We start from the raw sequence: 12,752 nt of genomic DNA, 5'->3' as shown, positions 1-12,752 counted from the left end.
ACCACGTATACCACAGTGTTCTTATAAGATTATAATACCTTATTTTTATTGTACCTTTTCTATGTTTAGACATGTTTAGATACACAAATACTTACCATTGTGTTACAGTTGCCTACAGTATTCAGTACAATGGCATGCGTACAGGTGTATAGCCTAGGAGCAATAGACTATCATATTAGCTATGTAGTAGGCTTTACCATCTAGGTTTGTGTAAGCACATTCTATGATGTTTGCACAATGACAAAATCGCTAAGGACACAGTTCTCAGAATGTGTCTCCATTGTTAAGTGATGCGTAACTGTATATAGGTGAAGCGATTTTTTTTTTTTTTTTAGAAAGGACTTAGAAAATCTTAGAGGAATAGGTAATGTTGTCATTGATCTTTTCAGTTTGTGAAATACTATTTCAACATATGCAACGTATAGGACAATTTGGTACTATCTTATTTTCATTTTATAGATGAAGAAACTGAGAAAGAATAAGTGATTGCCCTTGTTCACACAGCTATAATAGTGAAACTTAAACGTGTAGCTCTAGATGCCATGATCATTTTACCAGAGCATCCTTTCTTATGGGGGAAGCAATTTAGTGAAGATAGGACTACATGAAGGGCCCTCATTAAATGATCCCACTTTTTTGATAAGGTATCAGGTAACATCAGCACTATAAGTGATGGGATTAGAAGGCAAAGAGGAATTGGGACTTAAAGGGAAAGGCATCTAGACCACTACCATAGAGAGTATGCAAGAAAACCCAGGTTGAATCGAATGTCATGAATTTTAGGTGATCAGGTGTATCTTGTACTTTATCTTTCTTCAGTGTTCTATTACCTTGGTGCAGAAGTGGAGAAAGCAAATTATAAGGATGATCGAGGTTTATAGAGTATATGTGTATAAATATATAAATAAAATATTGACATGAAGTTCTTTTGGGAAATTTTGGGCTGTTTGAGCTACAGTGGTATAGTTCAGAAAAATCTAGTTTTGTCAATGTAGTGTCTTTTCTTTAATGAACTTGGACTTCATCATACCATGTCACCAATCCCATTTTATACTTTCACTCTAGCTAAATGTAGTCATTGATGTGATAAAGTTAGTTTTTTCTGAATTATGAAAGAGTTAAAATTGTATTAATACTGACAACTAGACCACTAGCCAGATAACGCCTTGGATTTTGGTACAAATTATGGAGTGAATGATTTTTTTTTTTTTCATTTGTATAATAGTTTCTTTAATTACCAATACTTTTGGCTTGCCATACTGAATGAGAATTATGCTCTGCTCTAGGTGGAGTATAATTAAGTAACTTAAAAAGTCACTCAAACAATAAACAATATTTAGATTGTTTTTATTTCATCATCAGGTTAAGAGAGATGAATCTGGAGCAATACATGTTACAAAGCAAAAGCACCTTCACCTGTACTATGACCTCATCAACTTTACTGTGAGTATTATTCAAATTAAATATCCCCCTTTATTTTATGTAATTGTTCTGAATTCAGGGTGTATTAAATCTACCAGGATTATTTTTATTGTACCTTTTCTATGTGTAGATATGTTTAGATACACAAATACTTACGATTGTGTTACAGTTAGTTGCCTACAGTATTCAGTACTAGCATGCTGTACAGGTGTATGGCCTAGGAGCAATAGACTGTACCATATTCGGTATGTAGTAGGCTTACCATCTAGGTTTGTGTCATGAACCATGACCTTTAGGATCATATAAAATGTGGACAGAAGTGAAGTCCTGCTTGAATAAATCTGAATTTGGTGTAATGTGACATAATTACTGCCTTTCAGCCTTATGTCCTGCTGAACACTAGCAGGACCAGTAGTTTTCTTTAATGTCTTGATTGGCTCAAAAGAGAGTTTGGGTTGGAAAGAATTTAGATGGTTTTCTTCAGGATCATTGCCCTGCTTTCTCTATAAACACACTTTTATATTTCTGAGCTTGTCTTAATTGGTCCTTTGGTCTTGTTTGTGTAACCTCTTCTTTTCTTGTGGCTAAAAACTTTGCAGAGTTCTCTCTATACTGTGCATCTCAGGCCTGAGAAACTTCTTGTTTTTTAAAAAAAAGATTTCTTTTTGTATCAAGTTTTATTATCTCTTTTCCAAATAGTGTGCTAATTTTGAGAGTAGTATAATTATATTTCTAGGCTTCTGTCATTAATGCTTTTAGAACATCAATATCTGTGAGACATTCTATATATGCATGAACATAGGCAACTCTAAATATAAGGCTGTTAACTAAAAAAAAAATTAACAAGGCTTATACTTTGGAAAAAGGAGAGCTGTATTTCTCATGAAGGGTAGCAACCTGTTGGGTGCCCATTCCAGCAGATTGGGAAGCAGAGACTGGCCCAGAAGCCAGACACACGTGCTTCAAAGGAGAGACAAAAGGGAACAGGATTTTATACTGAGCAGGGTAGTCAAATATACATATTTAGCAAACTATAGGAGGAGTCATGAATATTTATGAAGGGAAATCAGACACATGTAATTGTGCTTCCTCTCTCCCATCCCATCGCGGCTGGGGACTCAGTTTTAAGCTGTTTGTAGGGTCTCTTTGGCTGAAGGGGTCTATTCAGTTAGTAGAGGGCTTAGGTTTAGGATTTTATTTTTATTTCACAGGCCATCCCTCATTTTTCCAGTAAAAAGACTAAAACTGTTTTTTCTCTAACTTGATAATATATAATTTTTCAGGATATTACTGAAATAGTCAGATCTTTTCTTTATAATACATGATTTGCTAATTTAGTTGCACATTGCATTTTAAACTCACATATAGACTGACTACTGTTTTAGAAATAATGATTTTTTCCATGCACATTTCATGAAGTAATTTTGTTCAGACGCTTATAAGACATCAGTGTCTTTGTCATCACCAGAACCCCTTGTTAAATCATCTAACACATCATTATCACTTCTGTTTGAGATGTTTGAGATACAGTACTTTTAAAATCTGCATTTGAGTATGTCACTGGAACATTTTTCCCCAACCACAAGTAGCCATTCTCCTAACAGTAGGACAGTTGGTGTTTTCATTTGTCCTGTGACATATCCATGATGTGACCGTTAATTGCATTGTTTTATAAATTACCTTTAAAAGGCTTGTTTACAATAATGTCAGCACTTGGCAATTGTGAGGGTCTAATCTCAGGAATAATTACTAAACTCATTAAGGTTCCTTGTCTCTCATTCTCTCTCTTTCTTTTAGCCAGGTGACTGAAAAACCAGCACTGATTATGGTGGAGAAGGCTAAATTAATGTGTCTTTCCTAAATTTTGTTTTTCTAAGTAATCAAGAGAGGACCTTGTAAGAACTCTTTGTAAAAGATTTGCACATCAAACTCCCTGTTTTCTGAGCAGTATTTTGGAAGGTGGGGGAAACAAACCCCTCCCTTATAGTGGCCCTATACATTATTAATAGAGTATTATGTGTAGTATATGTTAAAAGAAAATCTGTCCACCAGTTTTGTCATCTTTGATATGGCATTATGCAAATCTCTGATAACATGGAATAGGCATATAAATAAACAGACATGAATATCAGAGAGAAAGTGCAGGGGAAGCACTTTGTTCTGGCTACTTTTGAATACTAATCGAGCAGATTTTAAGATTTGAAGATTTCATTTATTTCTTGGGGAAGGATTGAGCTTTCTAAAAAAAAATTTGAAAATAAGAAATCTGATTTTATACATAACCCAAGAAATTTGTCAAAATGACATCCTTGAGAAGATTTTTTAAACTATTAAGTTAGTGTTACTTAAAGTTTGGCATTTGTCCCCGAGACAGCATTAGAAGAACAGGACAAGTGGTTTGAGGAAAAGAAAAGAAAATTTTATTAATTTGCCAGCTTAAAGTACCACTGTCTTATCTATAAGCAGAAATATGGAGTTTTTAAAGGGAGTTTTCAGCTTCGGGCTACTGCTGTTTAACTGTAGCATCTCTGGTGAAGACAGTCTGTGAGCCATCTCCTGTGGTACAAAGAACAAAGGACACTCCCCTGGCCCTCTGATTACTGGCCTCAGTCAGGAATGCAGGTTTTAATTCCCAAAAAGTATGGGGGGTGGTTAGAAAGACAACTTGTAATACATTTTGCACTTTTTCAGGCCCTTACTTCTGTTACATTAGTACTTTTACAATTATAATAGCACTTATTAAAGAAAATTCAGAAGATGCAGAGAGATAGAAGGAGCAGAAAACTCTCTCATAATTTTTAGGGAGCTTTTAAGGAAATATACTTTTTAAGTAGCTCCTATTTTAAAATATGTATTGCTTCAATACTTTGACCAGCTAGGTTTATGAGGTTTAATTTTCCCTTTTTTTCATTAATATCATAAAAACTAGAAATGCAGTTTGTCACTATGCTAATGTCATTTGTGCCAATGTGCTTTTAAAAAATTTTTATAAAAACCAATATAGCCTAAAATCTGTCTATTACAGGGCTTAGTCTTCTTTTACACTATGTAAGTGTCATTTTAACACCGTCAAAACTCAGTAGTATCTTGTGTACCTACTGTTCTCTGGGCTGTCACTGAGTAGTTCTTGCTGTGATTGTGTTGCCATGTAAGTTATTTAGTGGATAAGGTCCTCAGTGTAATTTAACAGAGTGGCCAAGCTCTCTTCTTGTCTGGAATGATGATGTGGGTTGGGCCTCACTTTTATTTTGTTGTATGCTTGAATTGCAGTGGATAAACTCACGCACAATTGTGCTCTTAGACAGTGTAGAGAAGTTGCACGTGATTGATCGGCAAACTCAAGAGGAATTGGAAACAGTAGAAATCTCAGAAGTTCAGCTGGTCTATAACAGCAGCCATTTCAAATCACTAGCCACTGGAGGAAATGTTAGCCAGGCACTGGTAAGGGTAACCTGTTATCTTGATATATGCTTTGATAAACTTGATATCTTGTTGTGTGTTTTTTTGTTTTTTTTTTGGGGGGGGTTGTTTGTTTGTTTAGAAATAGGAATTCTGTGGAGTTATCTTTCTATTTTGAGGTTTTTCTTTAAAAGTAGGTTGAAGTAGTTGTGGATGTGTTTATAATTATTCAAGGGTGTAAGCTAAAGTGGTAATTCCTATTAATTTCTATTCAGAAATGTGTCTAATTTAACGTTAATACCAAAGAGTTTTAACTTTTATAGTAAAATAATGAAGTGAAATGAAAAATTTGTGAGAAAGAAATTATAAAATCAAAATATTTTACAAAGTTTAATCTGGTGGCAGTAAACCTGATAGATTTAAGGGATAAATAACTAGAGACATACAGCCTATGTAGTAATATTTGCATGATATGGTAAAGGCTTGAACAGATACATACTGTGGGCACTTACCGGCAAAGACAGCTTTGAGAGAAAGAAGATTCTTTAGGAATAGGTGAAATTCTATAGGATATATGAAATGTAGGAGCCTAGAGAGAAGGAAGACATAGCAAGAGTTCTGAACTTAAGTATTAATTTTATTGTATTATAAGAAACTACAATAATGGCCTTAAGCAATCTATACAGTTTATAGTTAAATATGAATTGTGATCTTGTTTCCTAAACCACTCATCTTTAAGTAGGAAATTTAGACTATTGTGAAACTTCCGTGAGTAATTTCTTGGAAAAAAAAATAGTAATGATGGTCATATTTAATGAGTGACTTGTCAAAGGAAAATATCCCAAACTCTGTAAAATAATTTAAAGAGGTTTATTCTGAACTGCATATATGTGACCATGGCCCAGAGAACAACACCCAAGAAGCCTTGAGCAAGTAAGTGGTCTTGCTGTGGTTGGGTTCAAGTTTTGTGTTTTGTTTTTTTTCTCAAGACAGAGTCTTGCTCTGTTGCCTGGGCTAGAGTACTGTGGTGTCAGGCTAGCTCACAGCAATCTGAAACTCCAGGGCTCAAGCAAGCCTTCTACTTCAGCGTCCCGAGTAGCTGGGACTACAGGCATGCACCACCATGCCCAGCTAATTTTTTTTTTATATATTTTTAGTTGTCCAGCTAATTTCTTTCTATTTTTAGTAGAGACAGGGTCTCACTCTTGCTCAGGCTGGTCTTGAACTCCTGACCTTGAGCGATCCTCCCACCTCGGCCTCCCAGAGTGCTAGGATTACAGGCGTGAGCCACCACGCCCAGCCTCCAGTTTTGTTTTATACATTTCGTGGGGATAAGAATTACGTGTAAAGTCATAAATCAATACATGGAAGGTGTACATTGGTCTGGCCCCAAAAGGCAGGACATCTCCAAGCAGGAAATTACAGTTTATAGGTGCATTTAAAGATTCTTTCATTTGTAATTGGTTAAAGAAATGAAGCTTTGTCTAAAGGCTTGAAATGTTAAGATAAGGAAATCTGTTAATCAGAGACAAGCCCTTGGACAGATACTCTGATGCAAGTGATCTGTTAAGTAAATTGATGACCTGCAGGTGTGGTTTAAGCTTTGTCTTGCGTAGCTTTAGGCCCGTTAATGAGTTACAAAGGATATCTCTAAAGAGGAAAGGGAGTATGAGGAGGCATGTCTGACCTTCCTTCTTATGGCCAATAACTCAGCTTTAGGGTATTTCTAGAGTCCCCATGGCCAGGAGGGGACCCATTCAGTTGGTTGGGGGGGCTTAAGATTTTATTTTAGTTCACAGACTACAGCATGATGTGTAAGCTCTGCTCAAATCTTCCTCATAGTCATAGTATAAAATATATATGAAAGGGTCTTCCAGCCCCCTTATTTTAAAAAAAGAATAAGAAATGGTAGTGCAATAGAATTCACTAAAGTAATGATAATTACTGTCCCATACTTAGATATTTCCTTGTGTTTGAGTGGTTATTAAAAATACTCTTAGGGCTGGACATGGTGGCTCATGCCTATAATCCTAGCACTTTGGGAGGCCTAGGAAGATCACCTGAGGCCAGGAATTTTGAGCACCATAATAAGACCCTGTCTCTACAACAAATAGAAAAATTAGCCTGGCATGGTGCACACCTGTAGTCCCATCTGCTTGGGAGGCTGAGGCAAGAGGATCATTTGAGCCCAAGAGTTGGAGGTTGCAGTGAGCTATGGTGACATCACTGTACTCTAGTCCGGTCAACCCTTCTCTCTCTCAAAAAATAATATCTTAAATTTTGAACTTGCACTTTCAGTCAAGATGGAATAATGGGGGATTGGATTTACTCTCCTGTCTGAAATAACTACCCCACCACTCCAAAAAAAAGTCAGGGGAAGGAAAGAAATAGCAGTTCTCAAGATATTGGACATCAATAAAGAAGGACAATAGTCTCCGACAAATTGGGGAACGAATGACCTGAGCTCTATGATTGTCCTCACTTCCAGCCTTGAGTTTCTGGGCTGTGGCTCAGGGAGGAGGAGCCCAGTTGGAGACTGGAGGACTCCTTAAGAAGAGAGAGCTAAGACTGCAGGAAGACAATGGTGGGAGGAGTTTGCAGGCAGAGTACTGGGAAGGAGAGCACTATCAAAGAGTCCCCCTTGAGTATGCACAGGCTACTGATGGGCAAATGCATGTAAGGAAGCTACCCAAGGATAGGGAAAGAGCCATTTGAAAGGTCTAGAGGGAATCATATTAAGTGCTCACACAGGGCTGAAAATAGTGCTTGTTACACCAGCTAGAATGAAAAGTAGTGGGGAAAGATGAGGGCTAGAGTAAATGTGCTGGTCCCCACTAACAAATCTTAAAAACAAGACCAGAAAGGATCAAACTGTTTTCAAGTCACTTAAGTATCTCCCAGATCAAAGCACAAGAATATTAATAGGAACACAGAACTTTATGCCAATAAATTCAACAACTTTAGATGAAATGGAAAAATTTCTTGAAAGACACATATTACCAAAGCTGACTCAAAAAAGAAATAGAAAATTAAGTGGCCATACATCTATTAAAGAAATTAATTTTGTAATTAAAAATCCTTCTACAAAGAAGCTCCAGGCCCATAAGGCTTCAGTGGTGGAGTCTGTAATACATTTAAGGAAGAAATAATACCAATTCTACACAAAAATCTTTTGGAAAATAGAGGAGAAGGGAGCACTTAACTCATTTTGTAAGACTAGCTTAACTCTGATAATAAAACCAAAGGCATTCTAATAAAGAACACTGTAGACCAATGTCCTCATGAGCAGAGACAAAATCCTTAACAAAATATTAGCAAATAGAAACCAGCATTATATAAAAAGAATAATAAATCATGATCAAATGGTGTTTATCCAAGGTATGCAAGGCTGGTTTAGCATTTGAAAATCAGTGTTATTTACCATGTTTGTAGATTTTTAAAAACCATAAGATTATCTTAGTAGATAGAGAAAAAGCATTTGACAAAATTCAATATCCATTCCTGATAAAAACTGAACAAACTAGGAATAGAAGGGAACTTCTTCAATCTGATAATCAAGGGCATCTACAAAAATCCTACAGTTAACATCATACTTAAAATGGCATTGCCAGAAAACCAAAACAAACCAAAACTCTGAATCTGATGAAGTCTCCTTTAGAGAAAATATAGAAGACAGGAACGTGTTAAACAATTTCAGGAGGATGCAGTCAGCAAACTCCAAGTAGTGGGAAACTATAGAATAAGTGTTCTAGCTTTTTTCAACAAATAAACTTTAAGGGAAATAAAAAATTGAGAGAGATGGAAGCAAAACCTATAGATTAAAAGAGACTTAAGAGTCTTATCAACCATCTTCAATGTGTGGACCTTGATGGGATTTTGATTCAGACAAGTGAAATGTACAAAAGCAAAACAAACAACAAAAACCTCAATAACATCTGACATTTATGAGACAATGTGAAATCCAAGTACTGATTGGATATTTGATATTGAGATCCGATTGTTAATTTTTAAAACTATGTTAATGGAATTGTGGTTATGTTAAAAAGGACTCATTTTTTAAAATGTATACTGAATTTTTATAAATGAAATATTCAAAATCTGGGATTCACTTCAAAATTATACTGTGTTATAGGGGAATGGTAGAAATATAGATGAAACAAGATTGGTGTTGAGCTGAGCATTGATGAAGCTGGTTGATGGATATAATCAGGGATTTATTATTCTTTCTCCTTTTGTATACATGTTAAAATTCTCACAATAAAAAGTTAAGAAAAATTATTATAGCTATCAGTTATAGACAAGTATATTTTGGGAGATTTATAAATATTAACATATTTAATTAGAGAAACTGTGTAAGGTTTTTCAAAGATGGGAAAACTACATGTCAGAGGTTTGAAATTTAACATCATACAAATATGTGTAAGTGGCAGAGCCAAAATTTGCAACCCAGGTTTATCAGTGAGTTTCTTTTTTATTTCGCTATACTATGCTGACTCCCGTATACTATGCTGCGTTGTCTTCCTGTTTCCTCTTGTGTTTTATGTTGATATTTATTTCAGAGAACTTGGAGGTCCCATTTTCAATCAGCCCAATTCATTGCCAGAAGCAATGACTGCCTGTCATCCAACAAGGGGCAGGATGCAATAGTTTCCTTTTAGATTTAGAAGTTGGCATGTTTCCTCCCTTTTCCACATTATTCTGAAAAAGAAAAAGGCTATTTATGTAAGCAGAGAATTGCTTCTTGGACTTTGTGTTTTCTGTCACTTTTACTGTTAAACTGACAATTGATCATTTTTTCCCCACTCACTTATGGGATGAAACCATATTGACCTAAAATGTTGTCTTTATAGTTGACGTTCTTTAAAACTTTGTGAGATTTCTAATGCACGTAATTTTTACCTTTTTTGTATTTTTTCTTTAACAGGCTTTGGTTGGAGAGAAGGCTTGTTATCAATCCATCAGTAGCTATGGTGGTCAGATCTTTTATTTGGGGACAAAAGTAAGCTCTTTCACTCTGTGACTTTGGTATTTGTGTGTTATCAGGATAGTTGAGGCTGAAGGAGGTTGCTGGTAAAAAGGGCACTGCATTGCAGAGTGAATATTGATCAGCAATGATCCGAAACTTTTTGTGTTTAAGTAGTCATGATTTTTAGTTAATTAATTTATTTCCTTCACTTTTAGACATATTTTTACTTTTGTTTAGGTACTGACTAATAGGCAATAGGATGCTTATTTTCTTGATTTAGGGATATACTTTCATAAGCTTCCTTCACATTTATATTTTCATGATCAGAGAGATACCTAATCATGGATATTTGTCATGTAATTAAGATGGCCATTAGCTTACTGCATTGAGGCCTTTGAGACAGAATCATTGGTATAGGAACTTTTTGTATATCAAAATTGTTCCTGTGCTTTTTTTTAAAAAAAATTTAATATGGAGAAACATTTCTTCATTATTAAAATTCAAGCAAAATCTTGCCAATTCAGTACAGGGAAATGAGCTTAGGGCCTTTTTTGTTCCTTGTCCATGGAATTAATTCCTTCTTGGACTGTAGACTTACTGACTTGTAAGTGTTTGTTGGATTTACTCTTTAATGTGAGTCCTTCAAGACCTGAATTCTAAGATACACTTCTACCTGTAGTGTGAAATGTTTTTACTTAAAGAGATGTGAAATGAGATGTGGAACTGGAACGAATATGTCTCCCAAACAAGTCTGTTAGAGATGATCAGTTTAATTTCCTTCTCTTTATTTTCCAGTCTGTTTATGTGATGATGCTGAGGAACTGGAGAGAAGTGAGTTCAAGTAATTTTATGTGTTAGAACTACCAAATTGATAGCATCTTAACACCTCTATTTTGACTTTGCTGAAGAAGTTATTTGGATTTGTGCTTTTTAATTTCAGAAGTATAAATCAAAACCATTATAATTGTTAGGTATTTGATTTGCTAAAACTGATTGTATAAGTTAGAGCTAGGTTTTGTGACATATATTAGAAAATTCAAAATAATAGTGGCTTAAACCAGATTTCTTTCTTTCATGTAAAAGCAATCTGGAGGTAGGCAGTCCGTGGCTTGTGTGGGAGCTCCATGAGCTTTTAAGTATGCTGTCCCATTCTACCATCTTTGTGTTTGAATTCTAGTCTCAAGGTCATTTTTTAGTCCGGAATGGTTGCTAGAGCTCCAGCTGTTAAGTCCACATTCCAGGAAGGAGGAAAGAGAAAATAAAGCGTGGCCCTTACCTTTTAAGGTGACATCTCAGAAATACCATACAACACTTCCATTTGTCATTGGCCAGAGCTTAGTCACATTGCCCCAAGTGGCTCCAAGGGAGTCTTAGAAATGTCCTTCAGCTGGTGTATTGCTGTATCAAATAAAATTGGGGTTCGTTACCAAGAAGGAGGGACTGGATGTCATGATAAATAACCAGCCATTTCTGTTACAATGATAATCCAGCTATTTCCCTTTTTCATTTTTAGGCCCTGTGGCTCTCTGTACTAGCCCTACAGTCTTTGTACTATCCAATCCTTTAAGAAATTATTTTTCTTGGAAATAAGATATTCATATAGTTACTGAAGTAGTTTTAGCTATTAAGAACAACTTCTGGAAAGATATTAGGTAGACTAGGAATTCTGACTGGTGATTGGTCAAAGGGGCCTGGTATCTCTCATTTGTTCATTTTAGAGAGTGGATCATCTCCTGAAACAGGATTGTCTTACAGAAGCCTTGGCTCTTGCATGGTCTTTCCACGAAGGAAAAGCAAAAGCAGTAGTGGGTAAGTAGACAGAATACCAGTGTGGTAGACATTGTTTTTCTGAAGTAGAGGGAATGAATAATACTAATCACTCACAGAACACTTTTAACTGAGTGTTTAAGTATTTTATAAACAAGATGTTAATAAACCTAACATACTTTCAGTAAAGAAGGTTGATGACAAATACAGGGTATTAAAATTAAAATGTTACTTTTACAGTTCTTTGAAAAGGAAAATTTACTGTTAGAACAAACAGGAAGTACATTGATATGTTCTCTGGTGTGATAGATGTGAGGTGTTTCTATTATGGCATATTATTCAATATTTCGATACTTAAGGATTGTTATAATTACATGTATTGTTAGCACACGTTATGAATAGGGGACGCACAGTTTCACTCCTGAAGATGTGGACTACCTTGTTTTTTAATGGATTTTGCTTTTCTACAGGATTATCAGGAGATGCCAGCAAGCGAAAAGCTGTTGTTGCAGACCGGGTGAGTATTTTATTAATAATAGGGTCTTTACTAGGGTGTAGTACAGATTTGCTTTCGATATTAGCTAATATCTTCAGGTATGAGTAGGTAAATGGCTACAATTGAGAGAGTGTGTAAAAAACAAGTCAGGTTTTAATTCCCTGGTGTCATCATAAATACTTTTTAAATTTCTTCTTAACCCCTTTTCTTTTTTCCCTGCCCAGTCTCTTATGAAGATAGTAAAGTAGTAAAATAGCCAAAAGACAGCAGAAAGGAGGAGGAAAACCTTGGCATCTGGATTATTTCTGAACTGAATTAATAGCCCATAAAAAGTTGACATTTGTTAGTTTTTATGAACTTAATTGTAATTATGAGAAATACTATATGTGTAAATGTTTGTGTTGCCTGGAAGTGGCAGAGAGGGTTAATGTTTTAATGTTATTATTATTAATTAGCATTAATATGATTGATGCTAATATTTAATATTATTCTTCTGTTCCTGGTCTATACTTGAATTCATTGACTATGGAATTCCTTCCCTTCTGTTGATATAAATGCATTGGTAAAAATTATATTCCAGGCCAGGCGTAGTGGCTGACGCCAGTAATCCTAGCACTCTGGGAGGCCGAGGCGGGCAGATTGTTTGAGCTCAGGAGTTCGAGACCAGCCTGAGCAAGAGCGAGACCCCGTCTCTACTAAAAA

At 35.5% G+C, this 12,752-nt stretch overlaps 1 protein-coding gene across 1 annotated transcript in view; it reads left to right on the top strand.

The window, feature by feature from the left end:
• VPS8 (vacuolar protein sorting 8 homolog (S. cerevisiae)) overlaps positions 1 to 12,752 on the top strand; it is a 213,907-nt gene that overhangs the window by 31,151 nt on the left and 170,004 nt on the right. The window contains 6 exon segments of the mRNA XM_012640004.1: positions 1,363 to 1,443; positions 4,693 to 4,863; positions 9,746 to 9,820; positions 10,583 to 10,618; positions 11,506 to 11,596; positions 12,025 to 12,071. Coding sequence (XP_012495458.1) covers positions 1,363 to 1,443; positions 4,693 to 4,863; positions 9,746 to 9,820; positions 10,583 to 10,618; positions 11,506 to 11,596; positions 12,025 to 12,071 — 501 coding nt within the window.

The sequence above is a fragment of the Propithecus coquereli genome, unplaced genomic scaffold (genome assembly GCF_000956105.1).
Source record: "Propithecus coquereli isolate 6110/MARCELLA unplaced genomic scaffold, Pcoq_1.0 Scaffold10, whole genome shotgun sequence".
NCBI lineage: Eukaryota > Metazoa > Chordata > Mammalia > Primates > Indriidae > Propithecus > Propithecus coquereli.
The sequence above is the reverse complement of the archived record's forward strand: the minus strand, read 5'-3'. Positions and strand labels throughout refer to the sequence as shown.